The 27,522-nt window shown below is 34.4% G+C and overlaps 1 protein-coding gene across 19 annotated transcripts in view; it reads right to left on the bottom strand.

The window, feature by feature from the left end:
• Positions 1-27,522, bottom strand: part of CCDC91 (coiled-coil domain containing 91) — a 375,497-nt gene that overhangs the window by 47,939 nt on the left and 300,036 nt on the right. For 17 of the 19 annotated variants that reach the window (XM_021922136.2, XM_003906161.5, XM_021922146.2 and 14 more), the window contains one exon: positions 19,001-19,114. In XM_021922136.2, the coding sequence (XP_021777828.1) occupies positions 19,001-19,114 (114 nt within the window). Of the gene's footprint in view, positions 1-6,255; positions 7,201-7,221; positions 10,354-19,000; positions 19,115-27,522 lie in introns of those variants that run through there. The other 2 variants (XM_021922142.2, XM_021922141.2) reach the window with 2 other exon arrangements.

Raw genomic sequence — 27,522 nt, 5'->3', positions numbered from 1 at the left:
CAGTGACTGGTAAACTATACACAATGAATAAATAGCGGCTGTGTTAAACATTTGCTGCTTTTTGGCTTCTAGCATTTATTTCTCCTTCCTAATGACAACCTGAATTCCACTGGGGAATTAATTCTTACTCACTGGACTGTGACTAGGAATCTTGCCTTTCCCTAGCAAAGAGGCAAGATGTGACCCAAACTAGTTTAATTAGATGATTCCTCCTTGGAATTTACATAGTCAGTGGAGAAACAAAGACACAGGAATGGTTAGTTTTGTTCATCCCTAGTAATGGTGCCCTGGCCAGTTTATTTTTCATTACAAGAGCACTGTTAAGGCTGCTGCCTCTGAGTTTCCAAAGACATCTTGCTTCTTTGCCCATTACCAAGTCTGGTATACAGCTTCCTATCATGCCTCTGATAACCTTTCAACAAATTCCCTTTTCCTGAAGTTAGTCTGATTCAGTTTCTATTGCTTGCAATTAAAGGACCCTATAGATACAGAGTAGCTATGCATCACATTCACATGAAACATTTAAGCTGTTTAACTAAAGTAAATACAAATAAGACTTAGTAATTTGTCTCTGCTTCCAGAAATGTGTAATCATTAATTTGCTTTTTGATTTTAGCCCTCATACACATCCACATACAGTGAAATCTACATAGGAATTGAAACACTGTTTACCTAAAGGAAATTTTCCTGTGGTGCAAAGGTGCTGTTTAAGCAGTCATCTCTGTTTGCTCTCCGTTGGAGCACTTCTTGGTAGGACTTCAAGAAATACAAGGCAAATGAAAAGAAACTGAATGTCTGATTGATGTTTGATTGCCTGAGTCCACAATTCTATAGGCTCACCTGAGATCTTAAATAAGAATCTTTTCAGATACAGAAGTTTTCATTATTTTTGGCTTTACTTCTGTGCCTTGGATGTGGTTGCTCTTTGGGGTATAGCTGTGGGTCAAGACTCTGTGTGGTAAATCTCAATCTGCAATTCCTGGCATGAAGATCATTAGGAGAGGAGTGTAGCAGTAGTAACTGCATGTTTCTTAAATAAGGAAAGAAATGAATAATCACTTTGGGTTTTGCTTTACAGATGCTTTAACTTCATTTTTTAATGTAGAAAGATGAAACTCAATTCTCTCTCATCTAAGTACTAACCAGGCCAGACCCTGTTTAGCTTCCGAGATCAGATGAGATTGGGTGCGTTCAGGGTGGTATGGCCATAGACGAAACTCAATTCTCTGAGTTACGTAGCATTTGATTCGCAGTATAACTCTTTCAAGGAAATGGAATATTATGCCTCTCTCAGGTCGATAGCAATAAGAAGCCAGTAAGATGGCATTTCAGTGCAGGGTACAAAAATCATTTCTTTCCCATCACTTGATAATACAAAATTCAGTGTTCCATTAGTTTTCCCACATTCCAAATTAGAAGAAAGGCAAATAGTAATGATTCTTTGAGTAGGGAAATTTGGAAAAACTAAATAAGAAGGACAAAGATTTTCTGGCTCTTGCTGAATAATTCTGCCAAATATTTCGGCAAAATATTTATTAAAAAACATAAGGTGAAAATTAGTTCATTTGGCAGATACTACAAATGGGTAACCGTCGTTATTTTCAGTACTACTGGAAACATCTTTTATAGTCTGAAGTGTATAGTTCACGTTTTTCTGTAAGTACCATTACTGATCTGTCATTTTTGTTGCAAGTTTCTAAAACTGAAATGACAACTCCAAAAGAATTCCTATAGGTTAATTTATAACAACAGAGAAACTGTTCTACTAAACTTCACTAAACTTCTACTAAACTTCACTTAAGTCAGTCAGCTGCCAGACAGGGCATTTTTTCTTCGTCTATAAGTGAAACAGATGCGTAAGAATCTGTTAAGTGACATAAGCATGCCTACATACATAGCTTGTGAAAGAAAGAAGCAAACATAAGGAGCCATGTAAACTTTGGAGTGTAAGAGTAGAAGTAAGGATACCAGTTAGGAGGCTCTTGTAGAAGTCAGGCAAAACATAATAGCTTGGACGGTGGTGATAGTAAGAGTTGATAAGAGTTGACAGCAATATATATCAGATTCTGAATATATATTGAAAATAGATTTCACTATGTATTGGATATGAGGGAAGTGGAGACAGAAGTTATTTTTTAAATTTTAGCTTAGAAATTATTATGCTGGCCGGGCGCGGTGGCTCAAGCCTGTAATCCCAGCACTTTGGGAGGCCGAGACGGGCGGATCACGAGGTCAGGAGATCGAGACCATCCTGGCGAACACGGTGAAACCCCGTCTCTACTAAAAAATACAAAAAAACTAGCCACAGGTGGCTGGCGCCTGAAGTCCCAGCTACCCGGAGGCTGAGGCAGGAGAATGCATGGAACCCGGAGGCGGAGCTTGCAGTGAGCTGGAGATCCGCCACAGCACCTGTAGCCTGGGTGACAGAGCAAGACTCCGACTCAAAAAAAAAAAAAAAAAAAAAAAAAAAAAAAAAGAAATTATTATGCTGGGAAGTGTTCTCTGATCCATCAGAGCTTGGTTAATTACCATCCTGGTCCTGGTATATAGCCAGTATATAAATATTCAATAAATATTTGTTAATAAATGAATAGAATAAATAAAATCTATGCAACAGAACTCAACAGAACTCAAAACTCTTGCCAATAAAAGTACTGGGAAACGTTTTCTTGGTATAGGATTGTACAAAAACTTTCTTTCTACTAGAGTGCTTCTTATAGAATTGCTGCTACATCACCAATCGTTCCTATTTCTCCACAGCCTTGCCAGCATCTGTTGTTTCCTGACTTTTTAATGTCCTGAATGGCCTGTTTTCTTCTAGGGGCACCTCATTTTTCATTGAGGATCCTGCTTACTTTAGATACATCATCTTTTTGGTTCAAGGCTTCTGCCAAAAATAAATAGCTTAATAAGATACAAGTCATTTCTCACTAGGCTCATACGTAGCACCACAGAAGGTATTGGCAAATGGCTAAATAAATAGATACCAAGTTTTGAGTCTAATGAAATTTTTCTACTTACTTACTTTGGTCAGTTTAGCTGTTTCAAGAACTATGTCTTAGAGTATGTATTTATCGTATAAAACCAAGGCTGTGGAGAAATAGGAACGCTTTTACACTATTGGTGGGAGTATAAATTAGCTCAACCATTGTGGAAGACAGTGTCGTGATTCCTCAAGAATCTAGAACTAGAAATAGCATTTGACCCAGCAATCCCATTACTGGATATATACCCAGAGGATTATAAACCATTCTACTATAAAGACACATGCACGCATATGTTTATTGTGTCACTATTCACAATAGCAAAGACTTTGAACCAACCCAAATGCCCATGTATGATAGACTAGAAAAAGAAAATGTGGCACATAGACACCATGGAATACTATGCAGCCATAAAAAAGGATAAGTTCATGTCCTTTGCAGGGACATGGATGAAGCTGGAAACCATTATACTCACAACAACAGAAAACCAAACACCACATGTTCTCACTCATAAGCGGGAGTTGAACAATGAGAACACATGAACACAGGGATGGGAACATCACACACCGGGGCCTCTAAGGGGGTGGGGGGGGCTAGGAGAGGGATAGCATTAGGAGAAATACCTAATGTAGATGACAGGTTGATGGGTGCAGTAAACCACCATGGCACGTGTATACCTATGAAACAAACCTGTACATTCTGCACATGTACCCCAGGACTTAAAGTATTATAATAATAATAATAATAATAATAATAATAAAAGAAAAATGAGGTGCCATATATTTCAAGTGAAAACTCTTTGCATTACTGTTAGTAACTGCATCTGCTTAGAAGGGAATTAAAGGTATACTACTTAACCAATAGAAGTTGCTCAGACTCAGGGTGGTTTTACGTCTGTGAGTTTACTACATTCAAGATTGACTTTTCAGCTATGCAGGTACAGATTTATCAAAATACCAAGCATAGATCTTTTTCTTAAGAGAAGACTTGAAATAACTCAAGTTCATAAAACTGACCATAAAACCTTCCCCTATGCTAGAAACAAATCACAATCAGAAAGCTGCCTAGTGAGCAAGGAATTTGAACAAACAGAGTTAGATTAGATAAATGTTTAATGGAACTCCTTCATTAAACAACATTTCATTAAACATCTGTTATGTTTCAGGCTTATTCTACATACTGAGAATACAGCAGTGAACAAAACAAATGAGGTTTTTTCTCTTTTAGAGCTTATATTTTATAGTAGGGGAAAAAGATAATGAACAAGAAGTTTTGTCTGTTTTATTTACTGATATATCCCCAGCACTCAGAGTGCTACCTGGCATATGTTAGGTATTTGATGGTATTTGTTCACTGAATGAATAGTGAGTGATAAAAACATTAACATAATTTCAAAGTGTTTTATGCACTAAGAAGAAAAAATTGAGTAGTGACATTATACAGTAAGGTTGGTAGGAGAGAAGATAGCTAATTTATATTGGGTGGTATGGTAGATTAAATAATTACTGAGCAAATATTTAGCCATTCTTTTTCCTCACCTCTGTGGGATAAATAGGCTTTCTCACCCATTGATGTTGAGCTTGACTGTGTGACATGCTTTGGCTTCATGGTATATGGAATGTACGTCCCTGCTTCTTGACCTTGAACTTGACCATATAACTTGCTTTGGAGATATCAGCAGATAAGGCACAATCAGAAGCTTGCAATGTTTACCTGTTTGGGCTTTCTCTCTTGCACTCTGCTACTGACATGAGAAGAACATGCCTTGTTCACATCATCACAGTTTCCTTTTGAGTTTTGGAAACTCTGTTCAAGTGGCTTAATTTCTTTCGCTAAATTCAAGGGCTTTCATTTTTGAATGTGTATGCTATTTTCAATAATCTCTACTGATGTGTGAGTCATGAATATAAAAGGAGTGAATGAACCACACTGCACACTGGTGGAAGAAGTGAAAGAGATTCTTACTAACTATGATTATATAATGATGCAGAAAGGTATATGTAAAGCTGTTCTTGTTGTTCTTAACAGGATTGTTAAGTAACTTAACCAGTAAAACCAACTAAGAGCAGAAGGAGAGGGCATGTTTGTTTAGTTCCATGGCTAAGTTCCACCCCAGACAAGGTATTTTCATTTTCAACACATGATACATAAGAAAAGGAAAATGTGAACCACAGGAATGGAGTAAATATTGAGGACAAAAGCAAAGTGTTGAATATATTATAGTCACACTAAAGCTTAAATGAATAAGTACTCTAAACGACAAAGGAAAAACTAAGCCATAAAGTTATTTTAAACGTCAAATATCCCCACAGATGAATAAAAAGTATACATTTAAATTTTTGTAAAATGGCAAAGAAGATATGATTAATATGCTCCTTGTACAAGGTATTAATCACAGTATTCTGTGATACACAGCAAAATACTGTGATATACAGCAAAAATTAATAAAAAACCATAGTGAAAAGAATAGTGGGACTATTTTATGACTCAATCTCAATGTACACTGTTGGATATAGGGCTTATCTTGGAATATTTTACTTAAAATCAAATGTTCATAAAATCATCCCCACATTGGAAAAAAAGTCATCTGGAAAAGACTCAAATGGGTTGGTAGACTCTAACTTTGCAATTTAGTAGTATAATGTCCTGAGCCACAACCTTCTCTAACAACCAGAAAATCAAACATATGTTAAGAACCTGTGAAAACAAGATACCAGAAAACCTGTATACTTATTACAAAGTTAAGATGGAAATTTCTCCTTGTTCAAGCTTAACATATGTGACTTAATTTGTTAAACAGTACTCTGCTGTCTAGTTTCTCATTGTTTTCTTCAGTTTTATACTAACAATCAGAGTTGAAAAATAGCAGAGGCCATGGATAACAGGTTCAATAGCAAGAAAATGGGGAGGAGGAGAGAAGAAACAGATTAATTGATTACAGGGACAATAAAAACAGAGAACAGATGATGCCAAGGACTCAAGAAATGGAAATCTAATCTAGATGAATTTAGTAGAAAGAAATTTAAGCTCTTTTTTTAGTAAACTTTGTGGCCATCATTCTATGAAAAAAGTACTATTACTAACATATATGAAATATCCCTGAGTAATCAGGGGGAAACACTGTTGATTAACACAATCATAAGTTTAATCACTAAAATTTACAAAAAAACCCTACATACATATATACACACACATATATACACACATATATACATATATTTGAATATATACCCTATATATACCTATATATGTGTATGTATACGCTATATATACATATATACACACACACCTTAAGAACTATTTTTAGTACAACTACATAGAACCCAAAACCTAATCTATCCAAAGTATCGCATATCCTCTGAACAGTGTTGTATAACTTAGGCATTAACTGTAGAAAATCTCAGATTACTTGAAAAAGAATATTATGGTGGCCAAGTTGCAAACTTTCTACAAGATGATGAACCTAGCAATTGCTAATGTTCTGTTCTAGTAAGAATGAAACCCACCTAGTTTAACTTCAAAGGATCAGTTTTAGAATTAGCCAAAAGACTAAAAAGCTGGAAAAATATTTCTTCAGTAACCATAGCAACTTGGGAGAAATTACGAAAGAATGTAGTGGCCATTTGTAATGTTTTCTGATTTTTGATATCCTCCCTATGTTTAAAAAATTTCCAGCCTTATGAGGTATGATTCCCCTACATAAAACCCAGAAAACTCAGTTATCTAGCCTGCTCTGCTCCTAAGGCTCCACTAACCAGAATCAAATGTGCAAGACTTTGATTCATAAATGAGGAATTAGAGGTCTCTGTATAGCATCTATTTTGCTCGTGAGGATGATAATAGAAGTATCCAAATTTGGGAGATGGAAATGATTGAACTATACAATAGTTTTTCCTAGTGCTTGATGGGAATGTGCAGCAAAGAGTGGTTTATCTTTAGCCAGTTTTGCAGTGTAGTTTTTGCTATTGTTCATGGAAGCTTAACCTTGGTTTTCCAGCCCTCTAACAACTTGGTTGCCTACCTAATATCCTTGTAATAAACTCCTCTGCTGCTTAGCCAGATGAAAGCAGCTTCTGTTATTTAAAAGAAGAACCCTGGTTGATAATATAAATTGGTTCTAGAAGTGGTTGAAGACAATATAACCTCAGGAAAATCAGAAAGATTTTAGTTACCTGGTTCTGTAAGAGTTGATGGCTGTAAAAATCCAGCTGGTATTCTTTAAAAAATGTAAAATGTAAAAATGTAAAATCTGGTAGTTCATAGCGTGCCATAGCAAAGTAACAAATAATTAACTACAGCTACTTGAAATAAAGTGACCACTGAAGGCAAGACTTTCAGTGGCCCAACATTTGGATTCTTCTATTACCAGATCCAGGGGCTATGGACATGGAAAAATATGAAGACCATGAAGAGTTCAAAAACAAAATTAGTTTCACACACACTAATTTCACACAACAGCTTAAAAAAGATAATTAAAGTCTTGTGATGCTAAATTCTCAATTCAAGCAATAATCAAGGCCACCATTTACTCTGTAACATTGCTCCTTGAAAGGTAAAAGTCAGTGTCTGTGAACAACAGTGTCTGTCTTCTGTAGGCTACGAATGCTGGTGGGCTACATGGCTTTCAATGTTATGGGACGCTGAGGTAGCAAAACTCAAGTAGACACACCTAATTATAAGAAGCAGGAGGAAATGGTAATCAGAATGCTCTGACCTACAGGGACATTAGCTTTGGGTACTTGATCAGATGAACCATATGAACAAAAGTGATAGGCATCCCAAAAAGTCCAACTTAAAATTATAAAAACATCCAAACTTAATGAACAAAGGCCTGACATGAGCTACTACAACAAAAATTTGTAATGTCTTCTCCAATGTCCAGTCCTGAGTCAATTCACATGCCCAGAGTTTTTTGAGTGAACAGGAGATTGCACATCCTTGAAAATGTCTATTGCAATACTATCACAGGTAAGAGACTGTAAATCTTCAGTTTGGCCTTCCTCATCTAGGTAGCTCCACTGGAGAAAGGGAAATATCAGGTCTTTTGTGTACCAGTGTATAATAACTCTGAACCAAGACTAAAACTGAAGACCTAGAATACCGCCTTGTACTACTGGTTAGAATGGATGTTATCAGAATCAAATGGTGAATGAAGTTTCCATCTGAATTTGTCTCATACCTAGCCCAATTGGGCCTTACACACATAACATAGTTATCTCCACAGTATGCAGTAGACATTGGAGGAGAGTGATTTATAAGAGACTTAATCAGATAGTGATTTCAAATGCAGCTGCTGTTATAGATGTGAATTTAAAAATGTACATCTAGAGCTCTTAGGACCAGGTATACAACTATTAATCTGGCAAATGCTTTTTCTCTGTATCTCAATACACAGAGAACAACGATAACAGCTGTATTTATATGACAGGTACAAGAGTAAACCATTTCATCTCAGGGTTATATAAATTATTTGGCTCTGTACCACAATATATTTCACAAAGATCATTGGTGTCTCACCATCATATATGACAACTACGTTGATGACATATGTGTCCAGAACCTAGAAACCAGGAAGTAATAACCACTCAAGAATCTTTGGCGAAGTATACCTATGAATTCGGTAAGGTGGAAGATATAGCACATGAAAATGTAAGAACTATACTTCTGTAAAATTTCCGGAGGTCCAAGTGATCTTGCGTATACCAGGATAGACTTTACAAAGTTAAAGGCAACTTCCTGCATGTTGCACCTCCTACTACTAAGAAAAAGAGGCACATTGCTAGGTGGAACTTTGTGGTATTATACATTGGTTTGAGAGTCCTGCTTTGACCTATTTATGAAGTGACCTGAAAGCCTCCAGTTGTGAGTGGGACCCAGAAAAAAGGAGGCTTCCTTGCTAGTCCAGACTATAGCGCATCTACCTGGCCCTAATTAATGAGCAATAGATTCAATGGGTGTTAGAAGTTTATTGAGATGCTACGCGGAGCTTGTGGCAAGTTCTAATAAAGGAATCCCAGTAGAAATCTCTAAGGTTTTGGAACAAAGTCATCAGACAGGAAAATCTTATCCCTTTGAAAAGCAGCACTTAGCTCATTCCTAAGTGTTATTCAACATTGTATATTTGACTGTGAAAAAACAAATGTGACCTGATCTGCCCAAAATGAACTTGTTTTAGCTGATCCACCAATCTATTAAATCGGGCATGCTCAAGTAGAAAGCCATATCAAATGACTCTCATATACATGGACAAAGATTCAAGATGATTATGACAGCAGAAGTTGAATGATCAGACCACTCATGCTCTCAGCAATACTTGTCTTGTGGTTGGGTGCCACAAAATATTTCAGGTCATCCTCTCTGTAGACAATGAGTGAGCATATTTTTGTTTTTATAAGTGATAGCTTGATTTATAAGTGATAGTTTCTATTATTATTTTAGTTGATATTACTGTTACTATAAGTAAGTATGGAAGAAGAATGTATTTTGAAAGTTAGGTTTAAATATTGGCAATGGCTATATATTGATGTTAGACAGCCAGGTAGTGTATGTTTATTATGTTTTCTTGTTTTAGTACTTTTTGAAAATCTTTACATGTTGGGGCATATTCCATGCATATAAGTCCTGCCCCTCTAAAGTACAATCCACAAACAGTATTTTCTTAGCTGCTTTTGTGTTCACTGCACACATATAGGCATGTGACCAAAGTTCTACTTTTCTTCCCAGTTTATCTGGGTCTTATTGAAAAGGCACAAGTTAGATGGAGCCTGTAAAAACAGAAAGGTATACTAAATTCCTGTTAGTGGAAAAACTAAAAATTCCTAAATATTATATGACAAAGAATGCGTAAATTATTCAATCGGTCTTAAAAATTTACCAAGGAAGATCCTACAATCTCACCGTATAGTTTGTAGTCAAACAGAACCAAGTTAAAATCTTGACCCTCTTACTGATCTTGGGGAGTTATCTAATATCACTGACTCTCAATTTTCCTTACCTGTAAAATGAGGTCTTATTTTAGGGTTGTTGTGAGGATTGAGACAGTAAATATAAAGCACCCACTATTGTATCTTGGACAAACTTGGGACCCAATAAATGGTGTTTTTTTATATTTTTTTCTAATATAGAACATTTTACTTAATTTTACTTAAATTTCCATTAAGTTGAGTATGCATGCATACTCAATTGGTATTTATTTAGTTTTAAGGTGATACTGTAGTACTGTTTTCTGGGAGTCTATATTGCTGAGTTTTTACAGCAAGCAACTCTTTCTTAGTTGAACATGTTCACATCTTTGAAACTCTTCTTCAAGGTTATATCTTTAATAGTTCACTCTGAACAATGATTTCCATGAAACTGTCATCATCTTTTCCTACGTAAGAAACAAAAACAACATAGTTTTACAGTTAAAGCATATAATAAAATATAGTGGTGACATGTGGGCTCACTGTTTTCTTGGCCAGTCCTTTTCCATATTACTGAGTACCCCCAGCCCTTCTAGTTCTCTTAGCTGTTCATGTTACAGCTGTAACTCTTCACTGGTTCTAACTACTGTGGGCTTTAATAATTTTCTTCAGATATTGGCTTCATCCTAGATAGTAAAGTGAAATGGCTAGTATACAGGAAGTTGACAAGGGCCATTGGTGTGATATAGTAGAAAAAGACCTGGATCAAGTCTTAGCTATATGCCATTATTAGATGTAATCTCAGAAACGTTATTTCTATCATCTGGATTTTCTGGTTTACAAAATAATAATAAACATGCAAGTGACTATAAATTGTAAGAGTCAAATAACATATAAAAAACTTTATAAATTTTAGTTGCTAAACAAATATATATCATTATTAAGAATACTAGGATATAGGCTCTCTTTATTGGTTATTTTATTTGTCCTTGTAGCCTAAGCACAGTGCTCCAACTATTAAAGGTATTCATAATATTTCTTTATAGAATGAAAAAAAAATTTATACTGAAGCTTCTCCATACGTAGCTTAAGATGGGATAGTGAAAAGTATACACAGATGCACACTGTGTAAATATACAGATATATATAGATAGATTGAGATGCAGGCAATCTGTAATAACACTTCATTCTCCATTTCCTTCTAAACAGTTTAATAGTATGGACTGGAGTGAGAACAGTGAAGGCAATGGTGGGCCCTTAATAAACAGCTCACAAATAAAGGTCCTTCAAACAGACACACACACATACACACTTTCATATATACACACACACATACATACACCTGCACGTTCACACACACACACACACACAGACATTTTTAACTTCTAAGGGTGGCTGAAGGGCTTTATCAATATAATAAACCAAAAAAAATTCCCTCCATGTCTGTTGCCCCCAATAATCTGAGCTTTATGAGCCCAGATATTCTAGGATTGCATCTAAAAGGTATATCAAGAATCTAGAAAATAGACTTATTTACAAAAATTTGTATATATACATTTGCTTATTCTTTTAAGAAACCAAATCCTTTGGCTTCTCACAGACTATTTTTCCTCTTTTTATTATATAGTCTAGTCCACATTTTAGTTTTCATTTGACAGAAACCAAAAGTCCAAGCTGATCATAATAGTCTTAAGTGATCTTCCAGAATTTTGTCGTCAATTATTGTCAGCATAATGCATTTGGTCTTTATTCAAGCACTGTCATGTGCCAGTGGTGTCTATTATTGCTTCAAGCTATTATTTTGACCTCATGTAATTCCTCAAGGAGTACGTTCTTGTACTTTCCTTCCAAAATAAGGCTTTAAGCTTTAAAAGACATGGTGCTTCTGGTCTCGCACAGCTTTTTTGATCTACCTCCTGGGTTCAAGTGATTCTCCTGCATCAGTGAATACATGTTTTTTAAAGTTAAATCATTTTACCAACGAATAAAGTTAGCTGCCATTATAGTAATTCAAGAAGTGATTATTTAGATGAACAATTTTGAGTCATTACGTAAAAACAGAGATAAACATTTTCATATACTAGATGCCTCCAAAGTCTTTATGCTTACTGTAACTTGATTAGAATCCATCCAAAAACCAATGAAAAATACCTCATTAACTACTACACCAAACTAGTTTTTACGTGTACATGCATAAATTTACATTTTAAGTTAAACCATATTTTATATTCCTTGCTACAGGAATAATGGGATATAATCTAAGCATTGGGCTTTATCTTTAACATCATCTCAATTACCACAGTTGAAATGGAAATAATGAATAGGGTTGTCTCACCAAAGTGTGTGATTGTCCACACATCAGTAAGCTGTTTCAAGATTGTTCTTATGCAAGTGAGAACAGCAAAACAAGAGAGACCATCAAGAAGACTGATAAAATACAAAGTGGGAGATAGCAATAAATTTGGTTTTAAAGTATAATTTGTGAAATAAGCTGTTAAAGAGTTTAAGATAGAAAAATAGTGAATAAGTTTTAAAATCATAATTATATTAAGCTTAAACAACTATAAAACCTTTAAAATCTGTTTACTTCATTGGCTTCACTAACCTCTCTTTCAAATCAAATTTCCTATGCTTTTAATTTAAGGAGAAGGATAAATTCGTGACCTAGTTGAAACATCATTTGGCAAGATGGTTAGTACTGGCTATTTTTCTAAATCCAAATATTTTTCCATTTGTTTATTGTCCCACCTGAAATGGATACAATTATACAACTTTGGAAGGTAAACTTCTACTGATTTAAATTACAATATAGCTTATGCAGAGAAGGCTAAATTCCCGTTGGCATCAAAAAATGAGGTACACCTGAAAACAGGCAACAATGAATGTGAGGGTATAGTATGATTTCTAATATGTGTTGGTTACATAAAAGCATTTTCAAATATGAGACCCAAATGAAAAGTTACAAGGGCAGATGTTTTAGACCACAGATGTTGAATTGTTAATGAGCTACTTCTTGCACATACAACTACACAGCCTCCTCCAGACTGGATAGAAGAGTAATTAGGATGAGAATGGGGCAGGAGGCTAGGGAATGCCAGGAAAGTGACATTTTTCTACACTAATGTATAAATGCCACATAATGTAACTACTATGATGCAACTGATGTATATCAAGAATTAAAAACCTCTCAAGAGGTTTATCAACTGTCAAGGAAAATGTTACTCATAGTCTTAACAGAAATTTAGGACTTTAAAAGTCATTAGAGGTCAGCTAGTCAGATTTCCATATTTCTAAGAAGAGAAAGTAAGGGACCATGAGATATTAAATAACTTATATTGAAATAATGGTTTATTCAATTAACTGTGTAACTGGTCAGAAAATAAGGGAAGTTCATTTTGTCTAAATATTATCTTTTAATAGTTGGAGATGCAAACGCCCAAGAATATTGCAGCAAAACTGGATTAAAAGAGCCCTTTTATATTTAAAAAATTCTGACAATGCCTTGACCACAAAACCTTTGAAGTAAAGAAAATTGCTTCTTACTCTTCTCTAAAAACCTAAATTAAAAGGATATTCTAAAGTGAAGGTTATTTTCCTGGAGGTGATTTAGAAAACACAGGCAATAATTTCGTTTCTTAAGAGGAAAAATAATATTTTATTACATTTGGATGAGATTTTATTTTTTAGGAATCACTGCTTGGCTGTGAGGAGTTGTTGCTTGCTGAATGTTATTCACACTTCCTTCTTCATAGCAAACTCATGTGTAACAGTCTTAACTTGTGGGATGGGTTGGAACTCTTCGTTCTAATGCAAGGGCTGTCAGTCGTTATAAATCACAAATTGTTCCTCCCTAGGGAAGTGTCAGGGATGTATTCTTTCCCATCTCATTTTTCTGCCATCTCCATTTATAAAATAAAGTTTATGGCACTAATGATCAGATACGATGTATTATAATACCTTACCTGGCAATTAATACATAGAGAGAAATCTTCTCCAGAATAGCACCTAAGAGACTTCAATTGTCTAGTTACCCTGAGGCATAATAAGCGAATAAAAATTTTAAAGCGCTGAAAGGAAGAAACTTTCCTTGCAAGATAATTTTGATGATTTAGAATGGGAGTTGATAAACATTCTTCTTTAAAGAACCAGATAGTAAATATTTGGGGTTATATGTCCTGATGGTCTCTCTTAACTACTCAACTCTGCTATTGAAGCATGACATCAGTTAGTGGACAACACAAAAATGAATGGATATGAATGTGTGTTTCAATTAAACTTTATTTACAAAAGCAGGCAGCAGGCTGGATTTGACCCATGAGTTGTAGTTTGCAACTTCTATTACAGAATTTATAGTGATTGAAGAGAGTCTGAAACCAAAATTTTAATTTTAATAAAATATGATATGGTCCTTCAATGCAAATCACTGTACTAGCAGGTATCTTGCTGATCCACAGAAACATTAAATATATTTTTAAACCTTTTTAGGTTTTCCTGTTTGCCTTTTCTTCTCTATTATATAAGTTATATTGGAAATGTCTAAATCCATTAAAAATTAGATAATTTCTGCCAAGTTTGATGGAAAATTTATGAGTGTTGAGGCCACAGATTATCTTTTTGATTCCACAGTAAAGTCGTAAATTCAATGTAATGATCTTTTTTTTTCCTCGGGATTAGCATGAGAGATTTTTCAGAGAAATTTCTAAAAAGATTATGAGGTAGAATTCTTATAAGAAAGGCATTTTTATCACTAAAACTAATTCATCATTGATTTAAATTATTTTTCCGGTTGATCATTTTAAAAGCTCTCCTTATTTGGATATTTTCATTCCATAGTAATTTTTGGTTATGATTATGACTCGGACTAATATTACAAGTACTATGTATCTGACTTAGTAAATAATTTAGGATGTAATTTGAATGTAAATTATACTTTACTTAATTAGTACATGTACAGGTATCCCCTTTGTCCTAAGATGTTTAGACCAGACAAATACAAGGTTATTTATAAAGTTTAGTGAAATCTCTATTGATTTGACACACAAAAATTGGCAAATAGCATTTAAAATTAAAATTTTCTCAGTAGAATTCTAACTTTAATTCTAGTATAATTCTGAGTATAATTTTACTAAACAGGGATGGATAACTTATTAAATACTTATTAATTTCAGAGACACAGAAAGAGCTATGTAACCTTATATAGCAATTTATAAATCCACTGTGTTTATATTGTTAGATAATCCATGTTATTTGAAAAATTAAGCATTTTGAAGTTTTCGTTCTGTGTTTTTCTGTCTTTTAAAAGTACAAGACTAAAAAAAAGACGTACTGGAAAAGTCTTCATTTCAAACTTTTAGTGAATTTTGTAAAAGTACGATGATGCCTAATGAAAGACTATTAGGACAAAAGACATAAAAGGTAGGACCTAATACAACAGTAGACTTCTTCCTTCAAAGATTTTCAAAAACTTCAAGAACAGAATTTCACAGACTGAAATTCAAGCTCAGTTGGAAACAAGGTCTATCGGGCTTTTAAGTTGTCTAATGTTGAAAATCTCAAGTTGACTCTCTAGTTAAAAAAAAAAAAAAAAAAAAGTCCTGGAGAAGGGAAAGGAAAATTTTTGTTCTGGAAATGTGTTCTTCTCTGATGTAAATAGAAATCCATCTTCCAAAAGAAGAAGTAGATGTGAGTTGCCCTAACTTAGTCTTTTGGAAAACAGACAAGAAGATTATGAATTTACTAAAATACTTTTGTTTTTCCTAAGTATTAGTTTATAAACCCTGAGATACCTTTTTTGTCTATGAAAATATTCCAAACCCCAAGATATTCACAAAACTTCACTCAAAACACTGAAATACATTTTTGGAAAAGAAGAATATAGAGAATCTCAATTTTTAAAAATTTATGTAAGAGGTCTAGTAATTAGTTGGTGCTTTCATTTCAGATCATTTATTGACTTTCTTTTTTTTTTATATAGCTTTTCTGTTTGGAAAGATACAAACATTCAAATATTAAAAATATGCCACAGTATGTGTTATTAATGAAACTTTAAAATCCCAAAGTGTAAGTAATAAATTTCCTACAAGTATACCGATTAAATCAGTTTTAATATTCTGTAACAGAAGTGAAATAAAATTTTCGAATTCATACTGTAAACTTCAGAGGAAGTAGAACACCAAACACTATTCTAAAGAGCACATTTTTATATTAGCAACAATAATGCTGCTAGTTGTTTCAATTTTCTGTAAATAACATGGTAAAGATGATAATTAGCATAACACATATATTATTGAGTCCTTACTATAGCTGCTATTTTATTATATGTATTAGCTCATAACAACTCTGTAAGGTAAGTCTTAAATTTATTCTCCTTAATATATAAGGAAACAAGCAAAGAGAAGTAGAACTTCAGTGCAAATGAAACCTAATGTCATGGTTTCTTTGCTGTTATTTTAATAATGTCTCTGCATGTGGTAACTGATTTACTGACTAATACAAGTGAATATTAGGCCTTTAGTATGATTTGCAAGACCACACAGACTAAATGCCTGAATTCATTGTCAGCTCTTTTCAAAGTTAATTTGCTTCATGGGGGGACCAGATATCTCTTAAAAAGGCATTTCTTATTCTTATTATAGGCACTTCTTATGGTAACCACGTAACTCCCTTTGACAAAAAAGTAACATTATCTTTAAAATTCTTTTCTTTCAAGAAAAATCTTCCATCTCAACCGAAGAAATGTTAGTCTAAAATAATCTTATGAATGAGTTTGCTTTGTTATATAATTTCTCATTCAGATTTAGAACTCAAATAAGGATTGGTACTAATAAGGATTGATATACTATTAAGACAAGACACTAAAAATGTGGAAACAACTAAATATCCATTGACAGATGAATGGATAAAAAATGTGGCATATATGTACAACAAAATACCATACAGCTTTAAAAATGAAAAAAATTCTGCAACCCTTTGATTCAATATGGAACAGTATGGATGATCCTTGAGGGCATTATGCTAAGTGAAATAAGCCAGTCACAGAAAGACACATACCGCATGGTTCCACTTATATACAGTATCTAAACTAGTCATATTCATAGAATCAGAGTGGAGCGGTGGATACCAGGGGATTGGATTAGAGAGAAACAGGAAATACCCAAACAACAGCATAAAGTTTCGGTCAAGCAAGATGAGTAAGTTCTAAAGCTCTGCTTTACAACACTGTACATCTATAGTCAATGATAAAGTATTACAGACTTAAAATTTGAAAAGGAAGATCTCATGTTAAGTGTTCCTACTAACATAAAATAAATAATTTAAAAAAGAGATGATAAAAAAGGATATACCCACAAGAAGTCTTGAATTTATTTGATACTTAAGTTCTTTCACAATTGCAATCCCTGTATGCATATAAATGTACCTGTAATTCCTTTGCTGAATGATTACTTTTGAATAATATTATTTAAAATAAACTCTTTGTGGGTACATATGGAAATAGGAGTTTTTTGAGCACATAATACTCCTTGAAAAGTCAATTGACTCTTTGGCTCAGAATTTACTCTTTAGAAGGTTAGACATCTATCAGGAATTTGAGTGAAAATGCTTTTAAAAACACTCTGAGGTAAACTGTACAAAGATTTAATCCCACATAAAATGTTTCTGTGAATGGTTAATTTATCTGGAAAGACAGCAAGTTTTTACTCTGGTGACAAATTCTCCTTTGTTGAAACCTAATTGTAGCCATCAGGAGGTGGGGATTTTCTTTGTATCATACCAAATTTGACTTCAAGTTAAGAGCATTGGATGGCTGGGCATGGTGGCTCATGCCTGTATTCCCTGCAGTTTGGAAGGCTGAGGTGGGTGGATCACTTGAGGTCAGGAGTTCAAGACCAGCCTGTACAACATGGTGAAACCCCATCTCTACTAAAAATAAAAAATAAAAAAATTAGCTGGGCATGGTGGCAGCTGCCTGTGATTTCAGCTACTCAGGAGGCTGGGGCAGAAGAATTGCTTGAATCTGGGAGGCAGAGGTTGCAGTGAGCGGAGACTGTGCCACTACACTCCAGCCTGGGTGACAGAGCAAGGCTCTGTCTCAAAAAAAAAAAAAAAAGTATAGGACTAAAGTAGTGTCATGAGCTTTTAGTTCACTTCTTGAACTGCCAAATGCAGGATAATATCTTATCGTACGTTTTCTATTTATTTTGCCATTTTGACCACCAATTAAGTTTAGCTATGTGTCAAATTACCTCATACACACAGTTTATGTTTGTTTTGTTACATTATGTAATGCAATATATGTTTGCAATATATTATATATTTACACACAAATACTTAAATATATTTATATAATACATAACATACACTAAGCATATAAAGAAAACATCCTAAAACACTGCATGTGAAAAATTTTATTATATATTTTATTTTATATATATATTTATTACAGAGAATATTACAATAAACATCTAATTTTAAAGAGTTTCTTATTTTGTGTATTGCTTAGAGGACTGAAGATTTGTTGAAAAGACAACAAATCAAGTTAGATCCATTATCTTCAGCTACTGCTCAGAATAACATTAATAAAACCACATTGTATGAAAATGTTATTTGTTTCAAAGCTTTAATATGCATTCTAAACTCTTACAAGCATATTCTGAGTTTTGGTTTTGAAGTGGCACTATGGCAGAAGAGCCTGAATTTGCTAACTGTAATTATGTCCATTAGAACTACAGTGGTGTTAATACAGTCAGAAAGCTTAAAGGATGCATATACATGTCTATAAATAATATAAGAAATTAACAAATGTATGGCAAAAGATTCTAAAAATGTAGAACTGTCTATTATCTTTGTGAGTAAAGCTAAACTGGAAATGCTATAGGTTATTTCTAGGAGTCTACCAAGAAATTATTCACTGTTGCTTTTTGCTGACAGATGGGATTTATGTTTATAGACATAACTATCAGAATATATAATTATATCAGAAAATATCCTCAGATGAAGATTCGTAAGTTAGATGACAGAGGACATTTTAAATATTTTACAATTTCATGGTATTGTATGGAAGTCACTGACTGAGTTTACTGAAGTACAAATTAAAACTCTTCAGGAGATACTTACCCTTTTCTGTTCTTTTATATACTCTATCAATTCATCTCTTGTTCTTTTCACTGCCTCTTCCACAGCCTTTTCACTTCGTTTCTGCTCTTCTATTATTGCTGCCTTAACAGTTTCCTGTTTGTGGGAGAAGGCAAAACAGTCAGGGAGGTAAGCACTATGACATATTTGTGTCCATTTTGTATAAACTAAAAATCCTCTTCAGCGGGCTTCAGCTCATTCTATTCAAAGTGTACCTTTACACAGGAATAAGAACTTACAAAATCTTTTGGGATCTTTTAGAGATTTCACAGAACTCCCTTTCCCAAACTGAGTGAAAGGGAAAGGAATGGAATATGCCATTTATTGCAGGGAGTGCCTGACAGACTCCAATGGCTTCCTTACCAACCTTTCATTTGATGTTTACATGATTCATTGCCTTCCTGTATTTTGCACTATCCACATAAGACTTCCAACTTGTGTTTATTCTTCCAAGAACACTCTAATGCTCTAGCTGTTTTATTCACGTTTAATATTGCCATCATACAATAATCAAGTGTGGTCTGAGTGGTAAGATTTACAGCTAGTTTGGTCCTCTTGCCAGGTTAAGATGTTGTGAGCTGGACACCATAAGTAAGAGGTAAAAATTCCACCCAGTGTGCTAATATTTGAAATGAGAGATCCAGGGAGGGAAATGGTACTCTCCGTTTATTGAAATAGTAATCAGGTACTGAAGAGATTTCAGAATTGCAAATACAGAAAGAAAGCTAAAATTCCATAAAACTACAACACTTCTCAGGAAGTCATGACATTTTCTGCTATAATAGTGTATCATGAAATGGAATGAATGCCACGAAGCAAAATTTTTTCATTCCCATCTATAGGTACCAACCTTTTTTACTGGACATCAAGGCAATCAATTGGAAAATGGCTTGAGTTTCTCAGAATATTTGCTTCAGTTTTGATTCTTTGTGGAGTGTATGTATGACTTAGCTTAGTTTTCTCCAATTAATTTTAGATATATGTAACTCAGAAAATATAAAATAATATAAAGGACTCTGTATTTGAAATCTATTTACTGTAAAAAATGGAGATGTGGAAATATATAAACACAAAGCAAGACACACATATATATACACTTGGATATAAAGAAGATGGGATAAACTGTACATACTATTTTCTAAACTCTAGCATTTTTTATTTAGAATATATCTTGGACATTTTCTTAAGACATTACATATTCTTCTATGAAAATGATTTATATCATATTATAGGGCTACATAATAATTTATTTTACCAATTTTTAATCATGGGTATTTTGGTCATTTTAAATAAAATACAGCAGTGACAAACATCATCATATGTATCTTTGTGCTACATTGCAGTTACTTACTTTGAACCAATTCAAAAAGTGGAATCATTTTTGGCCAAAGGATTTAAACTCAATATATCTTTTGACATTTTGTAGAAATTTCTTCTTATAAGCAGCTCATAAGAATGGCTATTTTCTTGCATCCTTGATAACATTTATTTTCATAGGTTTTTACAATCTTTGCCTACTTGGGGAGAATGATATCGAATTTTATCCCGTACTTTTAAAAGATTAGGTGAGTTGAGCATTTAATTTATAAAAATATTGGCAATACACATGTTTTCTCTTGTCATTTGCTTGATCTTATCGTCTACCACTTTAATATTGGTATACTTATTGTTTTTATTCCCTTCCTTATAAAATTAACTGAAAATTCTGAAAGTCTTTGATAAATTTCACTATTTTATTTTCAGTCACTGAGTACATTAAATGCTGGTTCCATTGATAGAGTACAAAGTTGTTTCCCTAATTATTTCAAAAGATTAAAGTTGAAAAACTATAGCAATTTATAAAAGAAACACATGAGAATAAAACTATTTAGCATCTGCTATTATAATTCTTATTGACTTCACACTTGCAAATTTAGAATTTGAAGTTATTCAAATTTAGAAAGATAAAAATATTACATACTAAGCTCTCTGAAATAAAACACTTTAATAATTCTGTAGTGAAGAATATGAATATTCACATTATATGAGTAAATTAAAGGTATTAATAGCTTCACATTAGTTCAAGTCAGGTTTTGCTAACAGGTGAGTTACAAAAATCTTTAGTTTTCAGGGCTTTTGAAATTTTACAACTGCAGATAAAAAACTGTCATAAGAAGCATATTAGTAAATCTGACCAGGCCTGTATGATCAAAAGCAAAAAGCATCAATTTAAATAAATGGGCTATAACCAGAAAAACATGAAGAGTTAGTGAAAGTTATTCAGTTAACACTTTTGAGGGAGCTGAGTGTTTATATTATTAATACCTTCTCAGTTGAAATTTTTGAGGCTCTACAATTCCTTGTTTTTGAGCTGGCAAAGGACAATTTACAGTACAAAATTTCCCTTGGTTCTATCCTCCCCAGTTGGGAGTTAAGTGACAGTCAAGGTTGTGAAGCTCATCCTGAAAAACTGCTCATCTATAAATTATTCCTTTGAATGTTATACAAAAGTAAAGTTTAAGCCTTCCACTTTCTAATCAGGCCCAATTCTGAATTAGTTAGAACTGATTAATACATTTTATTTGCGTGTATGCAAGTGGTATGTGAATATCTGCCTGCATGTTTTGTTTGTTCCATAAATTAAATATATCATTCCTGGGAGTCATGAGAAGTAATCTAAAATAAAACATAGCTTGCAAGGAATAAACAGTTGCCACCAATAAGTACATTCAAATAGGAAATTCTGAAAAGTATTTTCCAAAATATTTTGGTGATAACACCACCACTGCACATGGTATATTCTTTAAGGAAGGGTTTCTCAACCTTGGAACTACTGGCAATCCTTTGCTGTGAGGGAGTACCCTGAGTGTAAGCAGCATACCTAGTATCTACCCACTAGATGGCTTCCAGCTGAGAAACACTATCCTAAGGTGAATAGTTTGGAATGAAAGGTACTCAATTGCATATATGTTATGCTGTATTTGTGAAAATATATCAGTCATACTTCTTGTCATATTGGAATATTTTTATCTAAAAATATATGCAGAAACATCCTATCCAAATGATAATCTAACTAGTGTTTAAATGTGGAGAAAGTTCCATATACTATTTTTTAAAAATAAATGACTGGAATTAGTTTTTATACTGTTATGATTAAGTAGGTCATGTTGAAAGTCATTCAGGGCTAAAAGCTTATATGATACTTTATACAAGATGTTATAATTTCTCTTTACTGCTTAAAAGTGTAGTTATGCTTTAGTATCCATTGAATCTACCATACATTTCAGAAATCACAGGATCATGAACTAGTAAAATGTCTGTGGTTGTCTGCCCTTTATCAGGGCAATTTTGTTAAGGATTGTAAACATAGCTCAATTACAGAAAACAAGTATCACCAACTAACTGAATTCTGGTCTGTGGGTTGTAAACCATAGTACTATGTGGTTGTGTAATTTTCTGGGGAAATTGTGTGTTTTACTTATTTTTTGTTCCTATACAAAATATATGCATATTATCTAATTATGTATTATTTCAAAAGTTACATGTGGTTGTAGAAATGCACCTTAGAAAATGAGTGATAAACTAGAGATGCAAAGATGAGATATCACATGTTATACTGGGTTCTAGTTTGTGGTTGGTAGCAAACTCTGTTCATACATTCATTTGTCAAATATGTCCTAAATACCTATTTTGTATAAAAAATAGTCCCAAAAACTGAAGCTACATTTGTCTATCTCTTGATAAGTTTCTAATTTACTTGTGAAAATAAAATATAAATGCACAGAAACTGAAATAACAGTATACTAAAAGAGATCTTAAAGGCCATTGTGGTTAATGAGTGGTGGTAATACTGTTTGAGTTATAAGGAAGGAGATATCACAATGTCTACAACGGTCAGAGAAAACCTTAAAAAAATAGGTGAGCTCTGACTTGAGGTTTAATAGGTGTTTCGTGTGTGTAAAGAAGATGAAGACCGAGGGATCCATATAAGTAGCTCATACTGAATGTTATTTCGGAATAATAGCTTATATGACATTCGGTACAACAGTACAAAAATAGAACCTGAGTGTATGTTTGAGGCTTCGGGCTACAAATGAAGGCTCTCTTGGGAAAAGTGGAAAGAAAGGAAGGCTGGGACCAAGTATGGGGACCCTGAAGGCTTACAGCTGATGTCAGCAACCCAAGATGTAAAGAGCTACCAATAACAGCATATAGATTGGTTGCTCTTCTTGCCACTTGTATAGTCTTTACATAAGTCAGCAAACAAACATAGTCTTTATTAACCTCATACATAGTCATCCTTGCCTCACCCCCAATGACATACCAAAAGGAAACAGGTGAGCTCATTAGCACAACATCTTCAAAAGTTGCTAACTCTTAAACATTGGTCTAAACAAAGAAAAGAATGGACACATTTTCATTTCCTTCCTATATGGGCAAAGTATTACTCATACAGTATCATCCTATGTCCACAGCCAACAACTCTGATCTAGGGTATATATGTCAGAAATTTGTATCTGTGTTTGTAATTCCAATGTACAAATAGAACAGTTTCATTTAAAATTAGGAGAAAGTCTTCTAGATTGTCCAAAATTCCATTCTTACTAAGAAAAACTAATATTTGGTAGTATGGGTAGAGTGATTTGGGGGTAATAAACTATAATCCTTGTATTGGATGCAGTTTTTTTAACCAAATACTAGGAAAATAAGTGACATTTTAGTGTCTGTAACAAGCAACCCCCAAAATGAAACAAGCATGTATAATCAGAAATGTAATTTTCTAGTAACCATAATGTCTCCATTCATAGGTATTACTAAATAGATATCTTAGTCCATTTTCTGCTGCTGTAACATATCACAAACTGGGTAATTTATACAGAAAACTGATCCATGGTTTGCCTCATGGTTATGGAGCCTGAGAAGTCCAAGACCAAGGGCCACGTTTGGTGAGAGCTTTCTTACTGCATCATAACATGACAGAATACATTACATGATAAAACAGGGTAAAAGAGGGCAAGAGCACTCAAGACAGAGGGAAAATGGGGGCCAAAATGTGGTATTACATGATATTATACAATGAACTTTTTTCCTGCAACACACATAGTTTTAAAGTTGTTCTCTATTGTTCTCAACCAAGGCCAAAGTTAATTTACTAGGAAGGAGCTGCAAGCCCATCTGTAAACTATATCAATAAATCTTAATCCTCTAAAAATTTAATAGATATACAGTACCATGTAGCTTAAAAGTATAATATAAATCACAGTAAGAAAGGCTACCAAAATATTTTCATGAATACTATAACAGCTACTTATGAAGGGATTAAAATACTTCCTTCTCCCTCAGTGTGAGTTCATGTATCCTACATTCTATCCCTGCAAATGTTTTCACATGATCAGCAGCATGATTTTCTCAAAGTGATAATAAGCCTTAAAAAAATGAAGGAAGGCAGTGAGTTAGAGTTGACTTCCAAGTCAGATAAACATGAGTCAATACTTGTATTCTCTCTCTCTCTCTTTTTTTTTTTTGAGACAGAGTTTCGCTCTTTTTGCCCAGGCTGGAGTACAATGGCGCGATCTCGGCTCACCGCAACCTCCGCCTCCCGGGTTCAAGCGATTCTCCTGCCTCAGCCTCCCGAGTAGCTGGGATTACAGGCATGTGCCACCACCCCGGCTAATTTTGTATTTTTAGTAGAGATGGGGTTTCTCCATGTTGGTCAGGCTGGTCTTGAACTCCCGACCTCAGGTGATCCACATGCCTCGGCCTCCCAAAGTGCTGGGATTACAAGCGTGAGCCACCACGCCCGGCAATACTTGTATTCTCTTGAATAAAATTTTAACTCTCTAATTCCTTAAAATTTGTTTATGTTAATATATGTAAAGAAAAATTTTAACATACAAAATAAGATAAATAAAATACCATGCACAGCACACCATGTGCCCCTCAGTTAAGAGTAGAATATTTTCGAAAATGGTGAAGTCCCTGTGTAACCATCCCTATGAATTTCATCCTTACCAGTTTCCCATTTCCCAAAAGAAGCCACTTAACCTCTTTTTTTCCCGTTTCATGTTCTCTCAATATCTCTAACATTCTTATTGCAATTTTACAGTTTCAGGCATTACCTTTGAGTTTTCAGTGTGGAGGATGAGGAATTTGCCTTATTTCTTAGAACCACTCCAAAATCTAACACATAGATATTTTAGTCCCCCTATCTTCCCACTTCAGATAGATTATGGATTTGGGTAAAACTATAGCAAATATATTACTTTTTGCCATGTAACAACAACATTAATCTTTAGTGGTTTAAAATAACAACCATTTATGTAGACCTGGGATCAGCAATCTACTAACAATGAGCCAAATCCGGTCCGTTGCCTGTTTTGGTACAATCCACTAGATTAGAATACTTTTTACACTTTTTAATGTTGAAAAAAAGAGAATATTTCATGACATGATTCTTATCCAATTATACTGCTGTTTGGTGTATTACAAACTATAGTGATGTAGTAATAATTTGGCTGCATTTCAGTGCCACGAATGTTGTCCTAATGTAACAGAATTATCATTTTTAACTTCACTGCATGTCTATCATCCCAAAACAAGAAAAAACGACTTCGTTGCACTTTTAAGGCAGAGTAGAGTGAGATTATTTTGATAATGGATTAGATGTCAAAAAAATGTTTATTATGCAATTAGACCATAACTGTGCTAAAAGAAATAATAAATGTCTATATTACCAGAGTAAACACTCATCACAATATTCTCAACAGGAAAGCAATCATCGAAAAATTACAAAATTTAAAATCCCTCGGCCGGGCGCGGTGGCTCAAGCCTGTAATCCCAGCACTTTGGGAGGCCGAGACGGGCGGATCACGAGGTCAGGAGATCGAGACCATCCTGGCTAACACAGTGAAACCCCGTCTCTACTAAAAATACAAAAAGTTAGCCGGGCGTGGTGGCGGCGCCTGTAGTTCCAGCTACTCGGGAGGCTGAGGCAGGAGAATGGCGGGAACCCGGGAGGCGGAGCTTGCAGTGAGCCGAGATCCAGCCACTGCACTCCAGCCTGGGTGACAGAGCGAGACTCCATCTCAAAAAAAAAAATCCCTCAAGATAACAGATTTCTTACACACGTACACACACACATACATAAACACACACACATGCTTCAACTAAAATTAAATTTCCGAGTGGATCATTTGTTAGTCAAGTCAGAAAAGCCATTTACCAATGATAAGTTTTAAAAATTGTGCTTAATTAAAGCAGCCAGATAAATGCTCTCCTGAGGGGGAAGAAAGGAACTTGTTTGGAGTGAACAGCTTTTTGTGAGAACACGTGCTTGATGAGATTGAGGTCATCGGTAGCAAAATCAATAGTCAATTAAAAAACAAAGTAAATGATTTTTGAGTAGTTTTCTTGGCTCTTCATGAGTCAGATGATTCACTGAATTATTTATTTCAGGAATCAATGCCAAGTTTTAAGTTATTCAAACTTAGGCTTTATGAATAGTCTACATGGAACAACTATAGGTAGGAAACTTTTCAAAAAAGGTGAGAAACACTGATTTAGTACAACCTGGCTTAGAATCTGCTAAGATGTGTTAACAACTGATGACAGTAAAAATATGTGTGGAATGAAAGAAGGCTTAGTTGAACAAATGTCTAAAACTTGTGAAAAAGTAAATTATTTAAAACTCATAGTTACTCATCAGGAAGTGTTTTGAAGAAAATATCTGAATGTACCATGTATTACTGAACGAGTACTACTAACAGTGAACTTCTTTTGCTTGTGTGGACTAGGCCATTGTCAGTTCTATTAATTTTTGTCTGAAACTGAAGCTCAATATCCTGACTTGCCATCCTATGCAGCAGCCCAATGGCTTAGCAGTAGTAAAGATTTGCTGTGATTGTTTCTGAGCTCAGGGCTTTGACTGAAAATTTTTCTGAATAAGAAGAACCACTCAATCACAATTACCAAATAATGAATAGCTTAAGACATTAGCTTTTGTTTCAAGCTAATGTTTCTTAAGGAATTAATTTAAAAATTACAATGCACAATAGCTCTTATCTGCAGCAAGACTTATACTATGGGGTAGTCATTTGAACTATACTCAACACTGTTTGAATCACAAGTAAAGTCAAGCTCCTTTATAGACTTCCTATGCATTAACAGCTTAAAAAAAAAAAAAAAAAAAGTAAGGCTTCTATTTCCACACATTTATGAACTCAAACTACAGTTCCAGAAGTTCCAGACATAGGCCGGGCGCGGTGGCTCAAGCCTGTAATCCCAGCACTTTGGGAGGCCGAGACGGGCGGATCACGAGGTCAGGAGATCGAGACCATCCTGGCTAACACAGTGAAACCCCGTCTCTACTAAAAATACAAAAAAATAGCCGGGCGTAGTGGCGGCGCCTGTAGTCCCAGCTACTCGGGAGGCTGAGGCAGGAGAATGGCGTAAACCCGGGAGGCGGAGCTTGCAGTGAGCCGAGATCGTGCCACTGCACTCCAGCCTGGGGGCGACAGAGCGAGACT

Source organism: Papio anubis, chromosome 9 (assembly GCF_008728515.1).
Source record: "Papio anubis isolate 15944 chromosome 9, Panubis1.0, whole genome shotgun sequence".
In the NCBI taxonomy this organism is placed as follows: Eukaryota; Metazoa; Chordata; class Mammalia; order Primates; family Cercopithecidae; genus Papio; species Papio anubis.
This window is presented reverse-complemented; position numbering and strand designations above follow the sequence as displayed.